Source organism: Ammospiza caudacuta, chromosome 5 (assembly GCF_027887145.1).
Source record: "Ammospiza caudacuta isolate bAmmCau1 chromosome 5, bAmmCau1.pri, whole genome shotgun sequence".
Classification (NCBI taxonomy): domain Eukaryota; kingdom Metazoa; phylum Chordata; class Aves; order Passeriformes; family Passerellidae; genus Ammospiza; species Ammospiza caudacuta.
This window is the reverse complement of record NC_080597.1, coordinates 5,084,415-5,108,037: the sequence shown is the minus strand read 5'-3', so window position 1 is coordinate 5,108,037 and position 23,623 is coordinate 5,084,415. Positions and strand designations below refer to the sequence as shown.

The following is a 23,623-nucleotide window of genomic DNA, read 5'->3' as shown; positions in this document are numbered from 1 at the left end:
TTCATGGTGACTTCCTGGGCTGGGGATTTTTAATATGGATGGGGAATAAGCACAGACTTGTAATCAATACATCATTTGTTAACAAAACAGATGCTACTATGTGTGCTTCCTTAAAGGCCAGACTGCAGTGGCTGAAGGCATGTGATGGATAGCCACTCACTTCAGATGGCATCCTGCTCCTCCCTGTTTTTAAATGGGAATCTCTTTCATTCCTCTTCCCCATCCATGTCCTGTGCCCCTCCTCTGGCTCTGCTAACTTTCCTCCCTCCCTGAGAGAATTCTTCTTTCGAGATGCCATTTACCAAACTTAAGAGAAACCCAGCTGCTGCTGTGAAGGAAGTTCAGTGCTTTGTTTTGTGCTCACAAAACAGCCCAAAGCATAAACAAGTATTAAAAGGCAGTGCCTTGGGGCTATTTGCATGGGAGGTAAACCACAAAGAAATAAACCATTTACACCTCTCTGCCTGCTACAGGCCTCAGCCCAACAAGTAAATAGCAGATATTTGTTTTGAGCAGGTCAATGACGGGAAGAGAACCCCAAATTATCGGTTCCTGTGTCCCTTACCTGGGGCAGGTGGGAATGGAAAAGCTTGGTGCTTAGGGGGTGTGGAATGGCAACACCTGACCCCCAATCCAGTTACAAAGCAGCCTCCACTGGTAAATGGTAAAGAAGAGCTGACTGACAGACTTTGGGAGGGGCCAGGACTGGCTGATGCAAACTCCCAGGGTATAAAAGACTGAGCATCCACCTTGAAGATGAACTGGCCACATGATATGCATGAGGGGCAGTTCCCAGTGCTGCAGCCTTTTCCTCATGTAGTCCTTTGTTGTGTTTTTGTTAAGGTTTAATAAACCTCTTTAAACTTTCCAAGTGAGCAGCTGTGTCTCACACAGCCCTCCCTGTGCTCTCTTCTCAGGGGACGGATCAAGCACCTGGACGTGGTGACGCTGCTGCGGCGGATCCAGCCCCCGCTGGGCTTCGGGAAGCTCTGCCCTCACCGGGTGGCTTGCAAAGTAAGGCACTGCTGCTCTGGGAGCCTGGGCTCACAGCAGCTAAACCACAGCACCAGACAGAGAATACACAATGGTTTGGCCTGAAAGGCACCTTAAAGCCCTCTAATTCCAGCCTCTGTGCTGGGCAGGGCTGCCTTGCACCAGGCCAGTTGTTTTACACTAAACAGCCTGCCGTGGCATTTTCCAGCTGACCCTGCCTCACTCACTGGGCACATCACTGCCCACCAGGCAGAGCAACAAACAGCATGTCTGAACAGCCCCTGGGGTGCCCTGTGCCCCTCACCAGCTCCTCTGGGCTCCAACCACCCAGTCCAGGGCAGGAGTGTTGTGCACTACTCAGGGCCATCAGCCTTTTGTCTGGGTAGGAGAGCACATCTTTGCTAAATTCAGCTCTCAAGTACCAAGAACACACCTCTGCTTGTACTGTCAAACTCCCATCTCCAGACAGATTAGGAGAGGTAGAAATAACGGCAATCTCATTGTGGAACTAATCCACAGGCCATGGATATTCACATGAGAAGGATGGCAGGTCTGGAGGGCATCAGGAGGACATGAGGAGGGGCATGCTTCAGTCCATGTGTGGCAGTAATTGTTGTCTTTCCTCTCTTCACCCCACAGCGCCTTGTCTCCATGAACATGCCACTGAACAGCGATGGGACCGTCATGTTCAATGCCACTCTCTTTGCACTGGTCAGAACAGCACTGAGGATCAAGACAGAAGGTGAGAAGCTTGCCCACTGCAGGGATACAAAGGTGTTCATGTTCTGAGCTGGAATAAACCGACAGGGACATCTTGTTTAGAATGATACAAAGGTGTTCATGCCAAGGTGTCCAACTGGTTTCAAATGATCCAAATTACTCATATGCAGCACGTGGGACAAAAAGCTATGTAAAGAGGTTTGGAGGAATAATATCTTCTGGGAAAGCACAGTGTTTCCCACTACCTAGGAAGTTGGTGCTTCCTGTATTATCATCTCAAATTACTGATCACATTCTTCTCAGTGGTCTGAAAGTTTAAAGTTTTAGATCAATGTCTGCTCACACAGCAATTAGGAGAAGGGCAAAGAAGCCTCCTTTTTGTACCCTGTCTGCAGAGCTGAGCCACTTCTTGACTGCTGTTGTCACTGATCTTCCAGTCCAAGGGAGAAAAAAGAGCTTGGACTTGAGGGTCTCATCTCACAAAAACTCCTCCTGTGCTTCCATTAGCATGAGTGAACATTACATTATAGTAACAGTGGTGCTGTAAAGAGAGATGAGGAGTAAAGGGACTGTTAATAGCTTTGCATAGACAGCAGGTATATTTGAGGAAAGCACACAAGATTTGGGGCTCAGCTTGTCCTCTTTGTTGCTCTCTGTCACCTGCTGTAATGAAAGATATTGGTCCTGAGTCAAAATCTGGCTTCAGGTATTAATGAGATGCATTGAAAGGGAGTGTAGGTCTGTGATTCACAGCTAAACACCTCTGCCTCAGGAGTGGCTGCATTTCATTTCAGGCATGGGGAAGCAGTGCCCAGCAGAACTCTGCCTTACAGTGCCAGCTGTACACTGCTGAGCCAAAAAATAGTGGCAAAACGAAAAATTATATTAAGGCCTTTAAAATTGTGCTAAACAGAATTTGACTGTAGTGCAAGAGACTCTCCTGAGGAAAAAGCCACCCACAATCCCTGTAAGACATCGTGTGTCTTATGAAACAGAGACCCAAAAAGGATTCAGTTTTCTTGTCTATCTGAGAGAGCCTCAAACTCTTTAAGTCATTGCCAGTGAACTCCTGGGAAACCATCTAAAGCCTCAAACTGCTTGTTTTCTTTCTTGCCCTAGCAGGATCTTTTAAGGGGTCAGGGCAGGAGTTTGGATTTAGCCCTGCTGAGTCAGATTTCTGCCTTTGATGCTGTCCATGTGTTGCATCCTCAGCAAGTTATTCCATGTCCCTATCTTCACTGCATCCTATTACAAGAACTACTGCCATGCAGAGCCCTGTGCAGCACCCTCAGGAGCCTCAGTGCTGGGGAGAAATAAGAAAAACTGCAGGAAAAACACCTTTAGGAGGACAAGATACTGGTTTCAGACACCTAGAGAGAGACAAGGGAGGGGTTTGAATGTACATAAATCAAGAAATAAAACTGAAGATGACTGATTTGAGAGGAAATGGGTATCTAGAAGGAAAGTCACCTCCCTACCCAGAGATGACTCTGCACATTTAGGAAGAAGATTTCTTGCTGTGAGGGAGCCTTAGGAATGGTCAGAGCATCTCTTGGCCCAAAACTTTCCACTACTGCAAACACTCTGATATTTACCTCCTGAGACTTCCATGCCAGACATTAAATTGCTCCTCTGCAGGGTCTGCTTAATTCCTGTCTCTGATGATTTTCACCCTGCAGGTAACCTGGAGCAGGCCAACGAAGAGCTGAGAGCAATAATTAAGAAAATCTGGAAGCGCACCAGTATGAAGCTGCTGGACCAGGTGGTGCCTCCTGCAGGTGGTGAGTGCAGGATCTTGTCCCTGTCTCTGAATATCTTTGGTTTTTTTTCCCTCACCTGTCCTGTCCTAGTGCACCTCATGATCATCAGGTGGAATCAGGGGGGACAGGCTTTCTTCTCAAAACTGCCAGTATTTAATCAGGCTGAGGTCTCTTCTATACTAACATGAATATGCTGCTCTTACTGCTGAGAAATCAGGGAAAGGAAAAAATGTGCATAAACGGGAGCTGGTGCATAGGCATCCAGTGTGGCATTCACTGCCTTTCCAGGTGGCCCCATGGGCACAAAGCAGCCCGTGGCAGTCAGGCAACAGCAGCAGCCAGGGTCCTGAGCCTTGCTCAGCCTGCTCTGAACTCAGTGGACCATGTCTTCTAAAATTTCCAGTGGGTTTGCAGAAAGGAGGAGAGCTACCTGGAGAAAAACATAGCGCACATTTTGGCTGGCTGACAGTTTTTGTTGTGTGAGAACACAGCTGTGACTGCATTTCAAGGGAGAGGTGATCTCCTCTGTTCGCTCACACCCATGTTAGGCACAAAGGGACAGAATTCCAGTGCAGAGAAGGGTCATGCCTGGGATGGATGATCAGTCAGAGGCTGTGAATAAGTCTTGCCCCAGGCTGTCACAAGACAGCAGCATGTGTTGACCCAGACTGGGAGGCTGCTGCTATAATGAGATCCTTTGTGATTAACCAACACCAGAGACTGCCCAGGTTAGATGTGCTCCTGCTGCAGGGGCTCTGTGCCAGCAGAGCCAGTCTGCCCCAATGCCACCTGCACCTCTGCTCCTGACTGCTCACAGCAAGCTCTGGCTGCAGAGCAACCCCTTCCTTCAGCTCTGCATCCTGATGCCATAAAAAGCAGAGATGAACTGAAGTGCCCAGTGTTTCTGCAATACATGAGCAAATACACCAATAAATCAGCTGCTTATTTAATTTATTTTTTCACTCCCCCCTTTGCAGATGATGAGGTGACCGTGGGGAAGTTCTTTCTTGATCCAGGAGTATTTCTGGAAGTTCAAAAAGCACAAAGAGCAGGGGCTGGTGGGGAAGCAAATACATCCATAAATCAGCAGCTTATTTAATTTATTTTTTCACCTCTCCCTTTGCAGATGATGAGGTGACCGTGGGGAAGTTCTACGCCACTTTCCTGATCCAGGAGTATTTCAGGAAGTTCAAGAAGCGCAAGGAGCAGGGGCTGGTGGGGAAGCCCTCCCAGCGCAATGCGCTCTCCTTACAGGTGACAAGCGGGCCCCGAGCGGACAGGGGTGGTACAGTAGAGACAGGTGGTCCCACCTCCCTCTCCAACCATTCTGGGGGTTGCAATGGGCTATCCCTACTGGAAAGGAGTTCGTAGACCCCTTGAATTATCACACCAATCCTTTTGGATAAATGCCTGTGTACCATGGGCTCATAATCCCTTAGCTCCAAAAGGCACAGGTGAGGCATAATCATAATTTATCAATCTGCCAGTAATATTTGAAATTTGGGATCCTTTGAACTGGTATGAAGTGTCCTACAGACATTTGCTTACTCACACATATATTTGACCCATTTTGAGTGCATGTTTCCAGGAGACAAAATCACTTAAAAAGCAAAAATCATACCTGGATGCCAAGGCCATCCAATGGACAGTAAGGACTGTAAGGACTGGGATTTGTTCCCCACTGTGGCACATGTTCACTCAGCAGAATACCAGGCTGTGTGACAGAAAGAGAAAATCCTGTTGAATGTATAAGCAGTGCTATTTGTGTCCCTCGAGGATACTTTGAGAAAAAAGGGTGGCTGTGGAGTTTCAGAAAGCTGCAAAGTGCTGTGATGTGGGCACAAACACAGAACAAGGCCTCAGCACACTCACAGATTACCACCCTGGATGGACTCTTTGGAACAGACTCCAGTCAGTGAGGGGTTTGAGGACTTAGCAGGTCCAAATGCCAGAAGCTTTGTTGTTAAATCCATACTTAAGCTGCTGATTAAAAAGAAGAGATTTTCTGAAGCACCAAAGTGCTGCACATGGTTCAGCTGGAACTGTGGCTGGTCTAGAGCTTCTGGTTGTGGATCTGAGAACCCAGAGCTGAAAGCACGCAGACCTGCTTAGTCAGGCCTGTGGATTTATGTCTATGTCCTGCTGTGATGAAGCCAAGGACGAGCAACAAACATTCCTTGGTTTGTATTGCCAAGAGTTTCTCCCTCCCTGAGGTGGAGATGCAAGAACAGGGTTTGCTGGTGTTTCTCCAGGAGCTGGGGGTGCTGTGCTGACTGAAGGGCCCCACAGTGTTGAGGAAGGAATGGCAGTGCTGCTGTCCCTCCTGTGCCCACTCGGAGATATGAAGCTCTACAGTTTGCTGTCTTGCAGGCTGGGCTGCGCACGCTGCACGACATCGGGCCCGAGATCCGACGAGCCATTTCTGGAGACCTGACCGCTGAGGAGGAGCTGGACAAGGCCATGAAGGAAGCTGTTTCTGCTGCCTCTGAAGATGACATCTTCCGGGTAGGTTCTGAACCAGTCTGAGAGCTGAGGCTGAGCTCAGAGTGCTTTGGAGGCAAGTCCAGGCATACAGGAACTCTGGTGGTGGTGGGATGGAGCTTCCTCTCATGGAGGGTCTGCTCCTCAGGTTTTACCTCTGGCAAAGAAGCTTTAAGGCAATGGTGAAGGAAAGGAGTTGGTTTGGATCCAGAGCTTTATTCTGGCCCACAGGCCTCTGAATCCAGCAACAGCTCCAACAGAACTCCCAACCGTGTGGTTGCTGTTCCTTTTAATCCCAGGGAGAGGGGAAGGGAAGGGATAGGAAACCACCAACCAGGTACAGAAGAGGAGGTCTCAAGGGACAAAGGACACCTGGATGGCCCAATCCCCCCCCACCCCTGCCCAGGGGTAGAGGGCATCCTTTGAATCTGCCAATCACTCGATGCCCTTCTGGAATTCAGGACTGACAGACAGTGCTGGGCAGGGGTCAAGGAGGGGAAAGGAGAGGTGATTGACACACCTGGGAGGGAATCTTCAGGGAGAGACCTGAGGTTCTGGGGTAAACCCTGAAATCACAATGCAACAACATTCTCTTTTGTTCATTCTGCAACTCAGCTGGGCCCTCCTTGTTTGGTAGATCTTACTAGAAAAGAGTGGTGGACCTAGGTCCTAAGTGAAAGGTCCTAGGGTCTTTGAACAGTTTTATCCCAATTCCTTCTCTCTTTCTCTCAAGGGAAGCTTCTCACTGGAAGATTCTCTCAGGAAACCTAAATTAAAGAACAGATCAGTGCAGCAGCCAGGCACACTTTAGTGTTTTGTTCACTCCTTTCAGTGGCACTGGTAGCATCCTTCCAAAAAGTACACAAAGACACAACAGAGCTCCTACAGAAGAAGGAAATTTTCTGAGCAACTTAGCTAAAACATTTCTTTCTTATTTCATTCCTGTTTCTTACAACTGTTTTCTTTGGTAACTTTTCCTCTCCTTTGGCATTGTCCTTCTTTCTTTACAGAAAGATGCTGTCAGTCCCTTTCATTACCCACCTAACAGTACATAACTGGCTCATTAAATTTCTCTTCCTTTCTTCCTCCGGGTACTTAATAGTTTCTGGTGCTCTTCTCAAATTCCCCCTCATACCTAAATGTTCCTTTGTAACTGCACTGGGAAAACCAGAGAGGTTCTTGCATCCATACCCTGTCCTGGACTCCCAGAACTGGTGGGAGGTGTGGAGGCACACACCTGCCAGCCCTCTGAAATCCCAGCCTGTGTGTAGCTGGTCTCTGTGACAGAGAAGTCCTCACACTGCTTTCTGGAAGAGAGAGCACCAGTGCCATCATGCTCACTTTGGTCCTCCTTTTTTTCCCTCAAGAACAGTCTAAGCAGGGAAACACCAGGGTCCTTGCACATCTCATTCACAAAGGAAAAATCCTTTTTGTTTCTCTGGCAGAGAGCTGGAGGCTTGTTTGGAAACCATGTGAGCTACTACCAAAGTGATGGCAGGAGTGGGTTCCCCCAGACATTCACTACCCAGAGACCTTTGCACATCAACAAGTCTGGCAACAACCACGGCGACACCGAGTCTCCATCTCACGAGAAGCTGGTGGACTCCACCTTCACTCCCAGCAGCTACTCATCCTCAGGCTCCAATGCCAACATCAACAACGCCAACAACACCGCCCTGTGTCGCTTCCCCAGCCCACCCAGCTTCCCCAGCACTGTCAGCACGGTGGAAGGCCATGGGACGCCCCTGTCACCCACCATATGTGTGCAGGAGGCTCCCTGGAAGCTCCCCTCCAAAAGGTGAGTGAGCAGAGAGGGAGCCAGGGGAGCAGGTGTTGGAAGGTGCATGCAAACACCAGAGCACTGCTGCTGAGCCAGAGTCACTCCCAGACATTGCCCAGCCTGCAGCCTGGATTGAGCCCTGTGGTTCTCCACATGTGCCAAAGCCCACAGATGTGCACCAATTGGCCACTGCAAAGCACCAGCACTCTTACTGACCAACACACTCTATTTATTTGGGATTTATCAGGAAGAAACCTTTGTAAGATCCAAAGGGAACCTTATTTATCCCTCCTTCACCACAGGGAGGTGTTTTATCAACTGGTAGGAGACTGCTCTTCATGTCCTAATAGCCCAATGGGGAGCTTTGTTGAAGTCAATGGGTTTTCATTTAGCAGGTCACCTTACAGAGGTCACCAAAGACATTCTGGGAAGAGGGAGGCAAGGTTTTCAGGAAAAAAGTGAAGAAAATCCCCTTCTCTGGAGACTTTTCAGGCTCTCTACACACAGATGACTAACACAAAAGGAATATAATTTTTCTCAGTGGGGGATTTCTTTTAATACTTTCAGAAACAGCAGGAAGGAGATGGAATTTTTTTTCAGTGCAGAGAGTGAACAGTGTGAAAAGGTGGCCAAATGCTGCTCCCAGAAAGGACAGAATAGGACAATGAGGCAGAGGAGCTTCAGTGGGTGCAGAATTGCCCAAGTGAAGAGTCCTGTGGTTTTTGCATTTCATGCCTTCCTGAGGGAGGCCACGGGGAGTTCCCTCTGCCCTCCTCCCTGCTGAACTCGTGCTGGTGTGACACTGCTAACAGGGTGTTCTTTTCTCTCCTTGCTCCCCTGGGCACGTTCCCTGCATTAGGACACATTACTACGAGACACTGGCACGGTACGTGTTCTCCTTACCCCTCCCATGCTGCCTGGCTGTAAGACCCACTGTCTTCATCTGTTCAAACTCCAAATTCCCACTAATGCTGAATGTGACCTCTCCTTTTTGGTGTCAGTAGGGCTGGAATAGAGATACTGAGCACCATGACAGCTCCAGAAAATACTCCCCACTTGGGGCAAGTCAATGTTCTGGCTATTTTCTAGATTTGGGGGTTTTCAGAGATTCTAGCTGGGCTCAAACATCTACACATTCTCTGATCACAGCATAGTGAAGTACACCCTGGCATGTACATGCAAAATTCTGTATGGTTTTGGCTAAACACAGACAGTTGAACAGGAGGAGATGCCAGGTACTGATTGTGTTCCACTCTGCACCTCAGCAGTTTTACTTGCCTCCCATTTCAGAGGAGGGTCCCTGCAGCACTGTCCTACAGGCTTTTTCACACAATGCATACCCACATTTCTCCCAGTGGTTTTTGCTTTAACCACATGACAAGATAATGTTGCCCCTCCAGAACCTAAAAGATGAAAAAAAAAAAAAAAAAAATGCCACCCTGCTCTATTCTGCAAATGGTAGTAAGAAACTGAAATAATTTCCACTACCTCCATGCCCATACCTCAAAGATTCAAGCTACCTCCAGATTTTATTTTACTCCTCAGAAAAAGCAAAGTCCAAATGAAGTGAAATATATGTGCCAAAATGTGAAACAGGGGGACAGAGAGGAGGCAAGCAGGGAATTAAGGGCTGGCACACCTGAGGCTTTGGACAGATCCTGCTGAATTCAGTAGAAGCACTCTGCAGTTAAAAAAGGGACAAAAGGTGGAAAAGCCAGCAAGGATGAGAACATGACCAGGAGGCAGAGGGCAGAGCTGGTGCAGACTGAGGGATTTGGGAAGCAAAGGCCACACATGATAGAGATGAGAAGGTTACTGTGAGTGTCCAGGAGGCTTCTCTGAAATCCATAACCAAGGCTTTTCCAACAAGGCAAAAGAGAGCCCATCCCAGATTTTACTGTGAGTTCAGTGAGGTGTAGCACTGGAAATGATCAGTGTGATGTGCACATTCACAGAGTGCAGGTAGTCACAAAGGACAAAATGCATTTACAGTTTAAGAAAGAGGACACAGACAAAGATTGTTGCCTTGTATTTGTGAACTCTGCAGCTCTGTTCAGTCATTGATTTTCCTATGAAGGCTCTTCAGCATTATAATAAACTGGGACAGATGGAGCCTGTCATTCTTGTCTTTGTAACAGGTTGTTTTTACCATCTCCATATCTTGACTTGTCTTTTTTGCTCATTAGCTCCAGTTCCAGAGACAGCCAGCTGGCAATTGTTTGCCAAGAGGAAGTGTCTCAGGATGAGACTTATGATGAAAATTTGAATGAAGACATTGAGTACTGTAGTGAACCAAGTCTGCTCTCTACCGAAATGTGAGCTTTGCAGCTTTAGTCAAGGTGTTTGGGTGGTTCTTTAATTAAGGGGGAGAGGTGGGAAGAGGTGACATTTTTCTACAGAAATTTCTATTTATGGAAGAAGGTCAGAAAATTTTAGAGAACTCAAATATGAGAACATAATTCCAGTTCAGCCCTTGAAGTAGAATTAAGGTTTTTTTTCACCTAGGATTTTCTTTCTCTGTATGAGATATCTGCAGGGCTGCCCCCCACATTCAATTCTCCCTCCTGATGTTCCCAGAGCTCATTTTTAGAGTTCTCTGTCTCGTGGTCTCTTGTTACTTCTCCTGGACCAGTAATAGTTTGAAGCCAGCTTGCTCTTGCATCCCTTTGCTAGCATGACCTCCTTGACTTTCTTGCTGGAAAAGGGGCTTTTTCTGCCCAATATCATCATTCCTTTTCTAAATCCCCCTACTCTCCTCCCCAGGCTTGCATACCAAGATGATGAAAACAGACAACTCACTCCACCAGGGCACAGCAAAGGAGAGGACACCCGGCCCTCTCCCAAGAAGGGGTTTCTGTGCTCCTCAGCTCTAGGTAAGCTCCCTGCAGGGCTGGGCTGGGTTCCTCCACCTTGATGGAGTTCCCACATGTCCCTGAAGGAGTCCCAGCCTGGGTGGGCACAGGTGTTGCTGTTTGCAGCCCATGAGAGCAGAATCCCAGGGCGTGCAGACAATGCTGGTCAGGCACATGGCTCTGCCGGCTTCACAGATGAACCTGTGGCTGTTTGGACAGTCCCTGGGATCTGTTTGATCAACCTGCCTGTGAATTAGGACAGTTTATTTGAGAGCTGTAGGCTCTCCAAACAATCACCAGGGAGTCACTGAACAGGTGAGCCTTGAGCCTACAGCGTTCTGCTCTGTGTGTATTCAGCAAGGAGAAATGAGAGATTGTCTCCTTTGGCTGCTGCCAGGAGCACACTGAATGTCAGATTAAGTTAATACAACATGCATTTGCCTTCTGCTCTAATTGTACCTGGAGATTTTCAAGTGTTTCACTGGGAGATGAAACCCATGAATCACAAGGTTTTATGAAGGTATCAAGAGTCTGTGACAAAAGGAACTCTTGGGTATAGCATTTTTCAGCCTTTTTCTGAGTATTGGTGTGGTGAAAAAGGGCATTGAAGGGAGAAACTAAAAAGAATGGTGTGTATAAAATACATTTTTACAGAATAACAGTGACAGACTAGGTAGTGTCATGTTTAAAGTGAGACTACTGAGTCTTCACTGAAATCCCTCAGGATGCTTCACTGTTCTAGCAACATTTCCTTTATTTCAAATCTTAAAATATTAGAAAATTACAACTTCTATATCTATCTGTAAGGCAGTCAGCCCTTGATACAATGCTTCACTAACGGCATTCCTGTGAATATATATATATAAAATACATTCATTATATATATAATACTGAATCATATATATTATATAATATATATATATAATTCATAATATATATATAATACATATAGTTGGGGTTTTTTTCTCAAGAAAGAGGAAATACTTTTAACCTGCATTGTAACATTCATTCTCTGGGTTATAACATATTTTCTCCAACCCTGAGAGGGCTTTTTCTCAGCAATCCAATATTATAGATACTTACTATTTTCAGAATTCTAATTTTCTTTCCTTCTTTAGAAAAATGCCAACAAAATGAAGAAGACTACAAACTATTTTAATGTGCCATGTATTGAATCTTCAATACTGGATTTATTTGCCATTTTTCAGTAGTAAAGCACTTGATCTTAAACATACTTTTCATTAGTTTTAAATTCCTCATTGGGAGTACCTTTCTCATATTTAGAGAAGTAAAGTTTAATTATATTAAATATATAAAAAATATATAAAACTTTAATTATATTATATATAAGTAAAGTTTTTATAGTGAGTGAATAACTGTGACTGTTTCAGCAGCTCCCTCTAAACTGTTTTTTTCTCTCTTCCCTTCCTTCCAAATTCCAAAAAAGCTTCATTTCTGTCTAAGTCACCTTGCATTCACCAGCAAATTCCCCACTGATGGATTCAGTTGCACTCAACCTTGCTATAGACACAGTCTGACAAAGTGTGGTGTGTCTGGCAGCCAAAGGACACAGATCACATGCAAGCAGGGTGCCAGTGTCACCTGAGCAGCACAATGTCCCTGCCTGCCCAGCACCAGAGGCTCAGCTTCACATCCTGCTGAGGGCTCTGCCTCAGCCACACAGGTCTGAGAGCACTGCACTGCTTGGGAGGGAGATCAGCTGCATGTGTTTTAAAGGAGAAAAGTGTTCAGAAAAAAAAGTGTTCGGAATCTACCTTGCAGCAATCCCACCTCGCAGCAATCCTCCCTTGCAGCTTGCTTGGAAGGTGGAGTTGATTGTTTTGTGATGCCTGAGTGCTTTCTGTAAATACATTTGCTTTGGAAAGGGCTCAGTGTTGAGGGGAAGAGCCTGAAGTATGTGTTTGCTGTGTGTCCAGTGGGACTGCACTAAAAGAAACTGAAAACAGATTTCCTGTAATGTGCAATGAGTGATGGACACCCTGTGTGTGTTGCTGTTTCAGGTCGAAGAGCATCTTTTCACTTAGAGTGTTTGAAAAGACAGAAAAACCAGGGTGTGGATGTCTCACAGAAGACAGTCCTGCCTTTGCATCTGGTCCATCATCAGGTGAGTGTTAATAATTAGACACAGCCCCTGCCATCTGCAGTGCCCCCCAGAGCATCCCAACCCACTGATTAAAAACCATTTGGGATAGATTCTCACCCACACCAAAGGCAGAGGTTTTAGCAATCAGGATTTTTATCATTCCCAGAATGCTACAGGAATATGTGCATTGGAGTCAGCCACAGTTATCCTTGTATGATGCTCATGAATGAATACAATTCTAGCAAAAAGATAAAAATAACTACCCAAATTGCATGCTGCAGTGCAATTACCCTGGCTTTGATTGCAGTATGCACATGAATAAAGTATGAACAGTCTAATATTAATTAAAGGTAACCAGTAAGTGTAATTATCCATTTTAAAACACAAACTGATTACATGTCATCAATCAGCTTCTCAAGCCCTTTGTAACTCTGTTCAGCAGCCTGGCAAATGCTGCCTAAACACTACCTGGGTGATCAGGCAGCTGTCAGGCTCCAAAGGAGAGCTGTGTCTTCTGGTTTGATTATGCCTCTTTTTGTCACCCATAAAAGAAACAGGTGCAGATGGCAGTGCCAGCCTTGCAGGTGGGGCATCCTGCTCTGTGCAGTCCCCCCAGGCAGGGTAGAATGGCCCTGCTGCTTCTTGAGGCTGCCACAAGGGCAGAAAATGCCACACAGCAAGAACAGGAGGAGTGAGAAGTCAGAGGAGTGAGAGAGGGGTGGGCTTGAGGCTCCCTGGCTTTCCTCACCTCCACTTTCAGAGAGTTATCCTTTAATTCTTGAGCTCCAAAAGCAGTGGTCTGCAGAGAGTTACAGCTTTGGCAGGGACAATCAGAAAACGAGCTGGAGCAGGGAGGGTTGGTCAGGAAACAGATTCCCACACTCACCACAGCATCAACAGCCCTCCTGAGACTTCCTGCCTTCCCATGGCAGGCCAGGCAGAGGGAACACAGAGAACACAGCCTCTCAGCATTCCCAACACACACAGCTGGCAGAATCACCTCCCCCCAAACCTCTTCACCCTTCCCCATCCCACCATGCAGCCCAAAACCTGGAGGGATGGGGCTCTGCCCACACAGGTGTCACTCAGCCAGGCTGAAGGGCTACCCTGAAAGAGGCATCTAGCTGCCAGCTGACAACACTCAGCAATGATCCTGTTTATAAAATGTTAACCAACAACAGGGCCTAAAATAATCCCACAGAATGGAAAGGTTGCTGTAAAGGCTTGAAGAGGTGTTCTCAGGGAATACCTGTACATCATGATATGTAAATGTGTTCAGCTGAAACTCAAAGTAATCCCACACAGCTTCCTTCAGCTTCCTGATAAAACATTTTGTGTAAGTTTCTGCCAACAAGCTGGAAAATTGGTTCTGTTGTCCTGTCTGACAGATCCAGGTCTCTCCTTGAAGTCCTGGCAGTTTAAGGGATGTGCTGAGGCCATCATAGCCAGCAGGGTATGACTTATTCAGAAGTTTTAAGGGCTTTCTAGCTCACTGAAATTTGATAGGAGTCTGACATCTAATTACTGAGAAAACATCAGTGAACTTGCAGGTGACTAAGAATTAATTCTTTTTTTCAGAATGATTTTTTTTTCCTGACACTGAAGTCACCAGCACAAAATAATTATCAGTTCCCAGGGATTTCAGTGGCAGATGGACTGAGCTTCACTGAACATTAGATAGCTTTAAGTGAGCTGTCTAATTTAAATTAGTCAGTTCAGCCCTACTGTGGTCAGTGGAGGGAAGGAGCATCACCAAAGGGCAAGTTTAAGTCTTGTGTAAGTCATGTCTTTGAGGCAGTGTTTTCAGGCAGGCATGAAGAGCAGGGAGGCTTTCCAGTGCCTTTCTGCCCAGTTAGCTTAGACTGAACACAGAGCCTTGCCCCAGCCTGAACACAACACAGTCACACCCTTTTGTAGTTTCCATGCTTTTATTTCATTGCTCAGCCATGAGCTCTGTGAGATGAGTTCATGACTCTGACAGTCTTGCTTACAGAACAAGGAAGCAGACACCATCAATAAGGCATCAGATCAGCCCTGTGCACCAAGAGGAATTCATTTTAAGAGGAGGCTGAATGACTCAGAGGTTGTGTGTATGATTACAGGAAGGACTGGATGGCTGAAAGTATAATCATCAGATATTGATCCTCCCACCAACAGCAGATGCCTTAAAATCCAGTGGTGGATTTCAAGTTATTGCCAACTGCACACACTCTAAAATTCATATCTGGTATCTCTTCAGTAGACACTAAAAACAGCAACTGGCAGTAAAATCCTGTGCTGTGTGTGGTGTCAGTGGTGGGAAAATGATTTGCTGTCTCCCCCACTGGACAAGAGGTGGTGTTTCTGACAGAACCATGGGGAATGGGGCTGCATCCTCCTGGCAGTGCCATGGGAATGGGGCTGCATCCTCCAGGCAGTGCCGTGGGAATGGGGCTGCATCCTCCAGGCAGTGCCATGGGAATGGGGCTGCATCCTCCAGGCAGTGCCATGGTTCCCAGGCTAAAGAACTGCGGTTCTGAAAATTTCCAATCCAGTCCTTGGCACTAGCACAGGGCACACCATGTAAAGGAAAGCTTGCACAATGAGTTTGCAGCACACATCCAAACCCTTGAAGGAGCTGGCAGCTGTGTTCACAAGCCTCGAGACTCTCCAGGCCTTTCTCGGATGGTTTCTCCAGCACCTCCTTGTGTAGCCACATTTCTCTTCACAGAGAAAATCTGAACCTCTGAGAAAGGAAAAACTATTCTTATCATTTGCTGTGCCTGTGTTGTGCCAAAGTAGAATGCAATATGGAGATTGTTTACCCAGAGTGATGGGGTTTTGTTTCCGTGGCCTGTCAGGGCCAAGTGTGTGTATGTGTCAGGACGGTTGGGTGACAGTCACGAGATGAGGGCAGTGTGTGCAGAGTTGAGTGCTTGGCAGATTCAGTTTAGATGTAATGTAATAGAGTGCAATGCAATACAGGATAACACAGTATAATAAAGTAATTAATTAGTGGAGATGGAGTCAAATGCATCATTCTCTCCCCCTCGTCGGGGGTGAAAATATCCACTGTATCCTTGTTCCAGCGCCGCAATCCCTCGCTCACGCTGTCCCTGTGTGTCCGCAGGCGCTGGCAGTGGCCGGCCTGAGTCCCCTGCTGCAGCGAAGCCATTCCCCCACCGCGTTCTCTCGGCTGTGCGCGACACCCCCGGCCACACCCTGCAACCGGGGCTGGCCGCCGCAGAGCATCCCCACGCTGCGCCTCGACGGGGCGGACTCCTCGGAGAAGCTCAACAGCAGCTTGCCGTCCGTGCACTGCGGCTCCCGGTACCCCGAGAGCGGCGGCAGCCCCAGGAGAGCCCGGCCCGTGTCCCTGACCGTGCCCAGCCCCAGCGCGGGGAGCAGCCGGCAGTTCCACGGCAGCGCCAGCAGCCTGGTGGAAGCGGTAAGAGCGCACGGGCACCGAGGGTGCTGGGGCACGGCCAGCTGGGAACGTGGCCCTGGAAGAGCAGGGCAGCAGGAGTAGGAGAGCCCTTCTCCCAGGTTTAGAAGCATGAATGGGAGGAGGAAACACGGCAGTGAAGAGGGTTGCGTTGGAGGTGTGGTGGTGGTGGCGCTGCAGGGTACTAACACGTGTCTTTGTGTTCTGGTTCCCCACCTGCTTTTGAAGGTCTTGATTTCGGAAGGACTGGTGCAGTTTGCTCAAGATCCAAAGTTCATTGAGGTCACAACCCAGGAGCTCGCAGACGCCTGCGACATGACGATAGAAGAGATGGAAAATGCAGCAGACAACATTCTCAATGGTAACAGCAAGCAGAGCCCCAATGGCAACCTCTTGCCTTTTGCTAACTGCAGGGACCCAGGGCAGGACAGTGCAGGAGAGGAAGAGGAAGAGGTGCAGAACCCGGATTGTAGGATAAGTCAGGAGGAGCTCAAGGACAGCAGGATTTATATCAGCAGCCTGTAGTTGCCAGGGCTGGAAGCGATGCTGGTTTTTTATTTGTTTCAATGTTCCTAATGGGTTTGTTTCAGAAGTGCCTCACTGTTCTCGTGACCTGGAGTAACCGGAACAGCGTTCTTCATTCATTTCTGTTGGGACGAGTCGCAGAGTTGGGTGGTGTAAGAAAGCTTTTCAGGAGCGGATTTAACCCCAGCACGTGTCCATGAGGGAAGAGTGAGGAGGAGGAGGAGAAGAAGAGGAGGAGAGCCAGCTCCCTCTTTTTTTCAGTCCCTGCACAAGGAACGACAGCTGCCTCCGGAGCACGAAGGGGAACCTCAGCTTCCTGTGGATCGCCCTAGCCAAAAGGACCCTGCGCCAAACGGGTGTCTTTCAACCTTGCTTGTAAAAATCATTTTGCACATGTTCTGTATGAGCCTCACCGTCTCCATAAAGCCAAGGCCCTTTGATTCGGAAGGAGAGGAAGACTTCTGCTGTGGATTCCCACACGGCCACGGGGAGGAGGAAGCAGGAGAAGCCCGAGGCGCGGCCCAGCCCTGCCGAGACTCCGGCAGCGGCCCCTGCCGGCCAATCAGAGCTCGGGCGGTCACTCGCCAGCCAATCCGAGTTTAGGCGGTTTTCTGCTGGCCAATCAGAGCTAGCGCGCCAACTGTGCCAGCCAATGGGAGAGCAGGCATGGCGGCGGGGCTGAGAGGCCGCCAGGCCTGTGCAGAGTTCTTCTTGTTTCGCAGTTTGGTATTTTCTTGAAAGCATGTTGCAGTTTTTATTTTGACTATTTTATTATTATTATTATTATTTTGAGGGAGAAGGGAGTGTTTACAGCGTTTTGTAATCACCTACCTTTTTTGTTTTGGTTTATTTTCACCTTTGCAGATGTTAAATTGGTTTGATCATGTTGTATTATTATTTAAACTGGGGTAGGGGTGGTTTCTCCATTGGAATTTGGTAGAAGTATAATGATAGATGAGTTTTGCCAACCATTATGTACACCGAGGATTTGTAATTTTATTTACTAGCAACTGAAACCTTTTGTTGTTGTTGTTTTATAATTTAAAGATAGTAGGCAATGCACTTGATATAGTCTTGCACATTTGAGTGATTGATTTGGGTTCTTTTTAGTGCTAAGTGTATCTGTGAGTGTGGGAGCAATGGGAGCGAGCGTGAGTGCATGTGTGAGTGTGCGTGTGTGTACGAGCAGTTCTCCACGTCCTGGTTTGAGCTGCAGGAGATCTGTATCTGGGGCCATTCGAATGCAAAAACAAACCACTGTCTCTGCTTTCGAAAAGGGAATCAGTAACTTTGCATTTTCTGTTCCACAAGATATGCAAAAACAATGCAATAATATTAATTTTAAAAATAAAATTGTAAGTTGTGTCGGCATTAAAACTGTATAGAAAAAGAAAAAATTTACGGGGGTGGGGGGGGAAACAAAAAAAAGAAAAACAAACCAGAAGACGTTACGCTTCGATATATTCCGTGTGATGTTTTATTGCATTGATAATGTTTCTGTTGAAGAAACCGTTATACTTGAATTCAGGTCAGTTTCAGTATTTTTCAAATATTTTTTTAAAATGAATTGCAATTGTGCCAAGCAAAGATAATGAATTGAATTAAGTTTGTTTAAAAAAAAAAGAAAAAAAATAATCACTTCTTGTATATTTTGCTGCATGTCAAGTGAGTCATTTCGTATTTGGAATGTGCCAAGCTTTACCTTTGAACTTTTAAGTGCTTTTTTACGTGTGGTTGGGGAAAGGGTACTACTTTTTTTTTTTTTTCCTTTTTTAATTTGTACGATGAACAAAGTGTACCTGGTGTAAGTAACTATTCTGCAATCCACTGACAGGTTGAACGTTACTGATTTTGCATATCTTGTGTTCATTTTCCTTCTTCCTCACTCCCTTTTAACGTGCACGATGACTTTATCGGTAGAGAATCTTTCTTCCCAAGACTGGGACATTTTATTTAGGCTTTGTTTTCTTTCCTTTCGCTCAGTTCCTCTAAAGGTCTCGTCCCACTCAAGGGTGACAAGACCCCCAAAGCCCATTTGGCAGATCCATCCTACACGTTCAGCTGACACCAGCAATTTAAGGAGCGGGGCAGAAAAAATCTGGCTTCAAAATTATTTTATTAAATAGCTGAATCCTGATCAGTTTTAGCAGGATCCTGGGATAAGAAATGCAAGAATCAGGACAGTTGGCAAAGTAAAGTTACCTAACCCTGGTCTGGGCTGAAAGCAGAGGGAGAGGGAGAGAGCTGTGGATCTTTATTAGGAGAATTGCTGCAGGCTGGTCAAGATGCAGGTGATGTGCCAAGTGACTTTTTGGTGTTCCTATGCATGGTCTCAATCCTCTTCACAGACTTTAATGGAGGGTATTAAGTCACAAAACATCTGGCAGCACAGCATGTCCCAGCCACAACTCCTGACTGGTAGGTGTGAAACTCTCACACTGACAGCCCTAACCCTGAGAGAGGCTGAAAAAACAGGCAGGTATTGTTAGATTTTATGCAACTGTTTTTTGTCTAGACTACTGCTGGGTTTTTTTCCCTCCTCAGGATGATTCACAAACTTGCAGATCAGTTCTGAGGTATGATCTGACTCAGAGCTAAACTTTGATTCAAATCTTGAGCTTCTGCAGATGTCCAAGAACACCCTTCACTGCATACATTGATTACATTATTTTTGTGACGCTCTTGTTTTTCTTCTCAGTTCTCTGGGGCATAAAGGAGAAATAGCAGAAAGGGTATTTTCATCTGTACTGTTTGAACTGGCCAGTATCAGCTCAAGATACCTTGGAAAAACCAAATATTAGAGAAATATGAATCCATTTGTACAAGCATCTGTCATCAAAATCATAATTCAAGGCTTCCCTGGAGAAAGTGACCAGCTGGTGTGGGTCAGTCTCATCCTTTCATCCCTGGTGCTGTACAGAGATGGGCACAGATGTGTCTCCCTGTGAGTTTGCTGCTGCTGCTGATGTGCTCCAAAGGGACTTGAAAGGGAAGAATGTCCGTGCCTGGCTGTTCCTGAAAATGCAGTGTAAGGGCTCCCTAACTTATTTTCTTTCACTGACCCTCCCAATGGAAGACAGGGGTTCTTCACTCCTGAAGAGCAGTGCTTACCTAAATTAGTGGTGACAAGGAACATTTTGGATGCTTGACAGCCCATCTTTTAGAATTTTTCTTGATGGGAAGGACAATGACAGGAAAGACTATGCCCCAGGCAGTGAAAGATGTTGCTCCCTCCGGGGTCAGAGCCTATGGCCAGGAAAACCCTGCTCTCTCCTGGAACACCCTGTAGGGGCTGCAGAGTGGGAAATGTATGGCTAGCAGAGAATGCAAATGACTTCTGCAGTTTGAGGGTAGGTGTTAAATTTAGTAATTGCTGGTGCCAGCTGTGCAAACTCCTCTTTCTGGGGAGGGTGGCTTTTTTTTCTAATTTTTTTCATTTGAGGTACTTCCAAATGTGCACATTGTGACAGGCCTGAGCAAAGAGCTGCTGCCTCCTGTGAGCAAGGCAGAGTCTGGGGGACAGTGGGAAGGAGGGGCAGGTTCAGCTCCTGGAGTGTTTCCCTGTGTCTGGGAGTGGATGGTGGGTACAATCCCTGTGCTGTGGATGGAAGCTCTGAAGGAACCGATGGCTGAGAAGTGGCGTGGAAGGAAAGAATGGGGAAACTGATCTGCTGTTTGCCTCTGAGCATCTCTGACTCGCGAGAGGACACTGCAGACTAAAGACATTTCTCATAAAACAACAAACCTCCTCCCTGTATCACTCCTGCTCATTAGTCCAGACAGTACTGGGTCAGCCACATCGGGTGCATTTCTTTTTTTCTTCCCTATTTCTGTGTGGCTGACATGATGGGAAAGCAAGTGGAACTCATGATCCAGAGCTGGAGTTTCGTTGTCCACAGACCTTTTGTGCATCATCTGCCTCTTCAGCTGGACATGTGGACGATGATGGTGTGTAGATGCTGCTGCTACTGCAGGGGTCCCGCCTGTTTTCTTGCCCTGCCCACCCCACCCCAGCACGGAGGGACAGCCAGAGAGGCGCCATGTACAGAACCGCATCTATTTCTGCTTTGTTTTCTGACTCACAACCCTGCCCCAGTGACTACGACGACAACAACAACACAAAAAAAAAAAAAAAAGGGCAAATGCATTTTTTACATTTCTTGATAATTTCCAAAGCAATGTATCATTGCTTTCTTTAGACTGACGCCAATATAACAGTTGTATGGGTCTCAGCCAGGCTCCTGTGTCTTTTCTGCCTGAGTTTCAGATTGCTGTATGAAATGTATGCGCGTTTGCACACAGACACAACCGGACGAGGTGGCAGCACCCCGAGCCCGTGGGGTTGGTCACCTGTGTCACAGGTGGAGTTGGAGGCCTTGCTTTGTGTGAATAGATGAGAAACCCCAACCCACTGGTCCAGGGAGCTGAAGTGAAGCAGCCCTACTGCAACAGAACTGAGATACATCCATGGTCCTGCTGTGACTGTCCCCACAGCAGGGGCACTGGGGGGAGAGCAACGCTGAATGGGGAATTTGGAGCACAACAATATTGAAGCAGAATCCAGTCAGGGGTTTCTGGTAGCAGTGAGATTTTGCCAGTTCTCATAATGAAAACTGTAGTCCACATAAAGAAAACATTCCAGGCCTTTAGAAGCCTTGATTCCCATCTTGCTAACATGAGGGCATTAGAGGCCAAGGAGGTTGTATTGATGCAAAGGATGTGGAAAATAGAATTGGGCCCTGAAAAATTTAATTGCATCTTTCTCCCATTTATTTTCTTCTTCAAAGGAGTCTAAGAAATACAATCCTCAATAGCTGCACAGGGTTTCTTTTTTTCTTCTGTTGAATGTTGTGAAACTTTTAAAGTTTTACTCTGGGTGAGCAAGCCCAGGGATGCAGAAAGTTTCCAATGGTATCTCAGTCCGTGGAGCTTTTATCTCTGTTCCTGCTTTGTTTCTGGAAAGCTGAAACCACTCTGGCCTTGCTGCTACAGCTCCCTGAGGTTGGGTGGGTGAGGGCAGAAGCACAGCAGGAGATATGTCCTGTTTGAAGACAGATTGGGCTCCAATTGCTTTCAGAAAACTCAGTAGCATGACACTGGAATGGAAAAAAAGCCCTCTTCTGATATAAACTTTAGTGTTCTAGTTAAATTCTCCATTCTTCTCTTCCCCCTTATGGGGAACTTAACACTTGAGCATAAAAACCAGGCCTTCTTTAGGGGCACAGGGCTCGACTCAGTTGCCTAAACGTGGGTGTTCACTGTCATTTGAGATATCCTACAGAATCCTCTGTCACAGCTGGTGGGGAGAGGCACAGCTCTGGCCCAGGCAGGGCTGGTGTCACAGAGCCCCAGAGGATGCAGAGATCTCAGGTGGCAGGAGACAATGAGGCAACTCAATCAAGACCCTTTCTAAAGGGCTAATTGAGAGGAGCAGCACCAATTACTGATGTAATGAGGGAATCTTCATTAGCATTACCAAGGGCTTAGTTAGGCAGGATCAGGAGCTTGTCTCCACACTCCCGTGCTGTTGTTTTTCTACCCCATGTCAGGCACTCTGCCTCCACTCCTGCGGCCTGAGGTTGGCAGAGCTCTGCCTGGTCCTTGCCCTAGGCCAGGATTAGAGGCTGCATCCCAGGCCCAGGGGAGCTGGGACGGGCCCAGGCAAGAGCAGGCGTCACTCCACTCAAACACAGATCTTTCTGCCAGCGTTCCAATAGCCCCTTTCCAAAGCTTTTTCCTATTTGAGACAGAACCACAAACTCAGACACCATTTGCTGGCATCATCATTCAGGTGATTAAATACCTGTGTTTTTCTGTTAGTTCTTTCCCAATTAGGCTGAAATGCTTTCAGTATTTTAAGCATCCTAAGTCAGTCTGTTCCCATCTCAAGCACCTAGGTAGACTGGCAGCCAATACTATCTAAGCATCATCAACTTTATGATTGCTCATAGAAATTATTGTTTCAAGCTTATTTAGTCTTAACAGTTTGAATGTGGGAAGATTTTGGAGGAGGAGGAGTGACATTGTAAATATCTCTGACAAACATTGCTGCATCACACACAAAAAAAAAGGGGAGATACTTATAAAACTGCCTTAAAAATCAATTCTGAATGATGAATCTCCCTCCAAACAATTGCCGCTTGATAGAGCAAGGGATGAGTCACTTTGGGTGAATTCTGGCAAGAAGTGGTTGGAATCTAGTCCGGTTTCAGGAGTAAAGTGTAATTTAGGAGCTGATCTCTCACTCAGTCTGAATTCACATCAGCACCAAGGACTGAGCACTGCAGGATCCAAAGGGTTTAAGGTCTGGGGGGTACTGTCTGTGCATGGTTTGGGTCTGGCCCAGCAGGTACTGCATACCAGTGTCTCCCAGTGACTTCAGGGAAGATGGGGTTCCTCAGCACCTCTTCAGTTCAGGCCCTGGAGCACCATTTCCTGCTCTGATCATCAGCTATAAATGTTGATAAATATAAGTGTTTTGCCTTCATTTGAATTGCCCAGAGCTGTAAAATGACCTCTCTCAAGTATAAATCAGTCCAGATATAAACCTCCTCTCCTACTCTTCCCTACGCTCCCTGCCCACCTTCCCAGCCCTCCCTTGCACCTCCACCCAAGCCCTTCCCTGTCTCAATTCTTTACCTCCTTCCACACTTTTATATCTAGTTTTCATGAACCCACAGAAATGCTTTTGTAAATACTGCTGTACAGTTTGTAACCGTCATGTAAGCCTGTCATCAGTGCCAGAGTCCGTCTTGCCCTCTCGCACGTTTTAAAATCAACAGAGGAAAGTTAGAGTGAATGGCCCTCAGTGAGCTATAGGGTCATCTCTGTGTGGGACAAATGTATATTCCTGTAAGATTGCATTTTTACCTAAGGAATGATGTTATTTTAAAATTGCTAATAAATTTCTAAACAATGTCCAGATTTGTTCAATATTGTAAATGGTATCAAAACTCCTTTGACATTGCTCCCTCCTACCAGCAG

At 46.8% G+C, this 23,623-nt stretch overlaps 1 protein-coding gene across 2 annotated transcripts in view; it reads left to right on the top strand.

Annotated features, from left to right (window-relative positions):
- The window catches only part of CACNA1C (calcium voltage-gated channel subunit alpha1 C), a 454,710-nt gene extending 431,241 nt beyond the window's left edge, over nucleotides 1-23,469 (top strand). For both annotated transcript variants that reach the window (XM_058806025.1, XM_058806026.1), the window contains 11 exons: nucleotides 918-1,014; nucleotides 1,633-1,735; nucleotides 3,393-3,494; nucleotides 4,600-4,727; nucleotides 5,844-5,978; nucleotides 7,400-7,752; nucleotides 9,921-10,049; nucleotides 10,498-10,607; nucleotides 12,608-12,711; nucleotides 15,800-16,117; nucleotides 16,343-23,469. In XM_058806025.1, the coding sequence (XP_058662008.1) occupies nucleotides 918-1,014; nucleotides 1,633-1,735; nucleotides 3,393-3,494; nucleotides 4,600-4,727; nucleotides 5,844-5,978; nucleotides 7,400-7,752; nucleotides 9,921-10,049; nucleotides 10,498-10,607; nucleotides 12,608-12,711; nucleotides 15,800-16,117; nucleotides 16,343-16,639 (1,876 nt within the window). In that variant the 3' untranslated portion in view covers nucleotides 16,640-23,469. The remainder of the gene's footprint in view (nucleotides 1-917; nucleotides 1,015-1,632; nucleotides 1,736-3,392; nucleotides 3,495-4,599; nucleotides 4,728-5,843; nucleotides 5,979-7,399; nucleotides 7,753-9,920; nucleotides 10,050-10,497; nucleotides 10,608-12,607; nucleotides 12,712-15,799; nucleotides 16,118-16,342) is intronic.
- The last annotated feature ends 154 nt before the right edge of the window (nucleotides 23,470-23,623 follow it).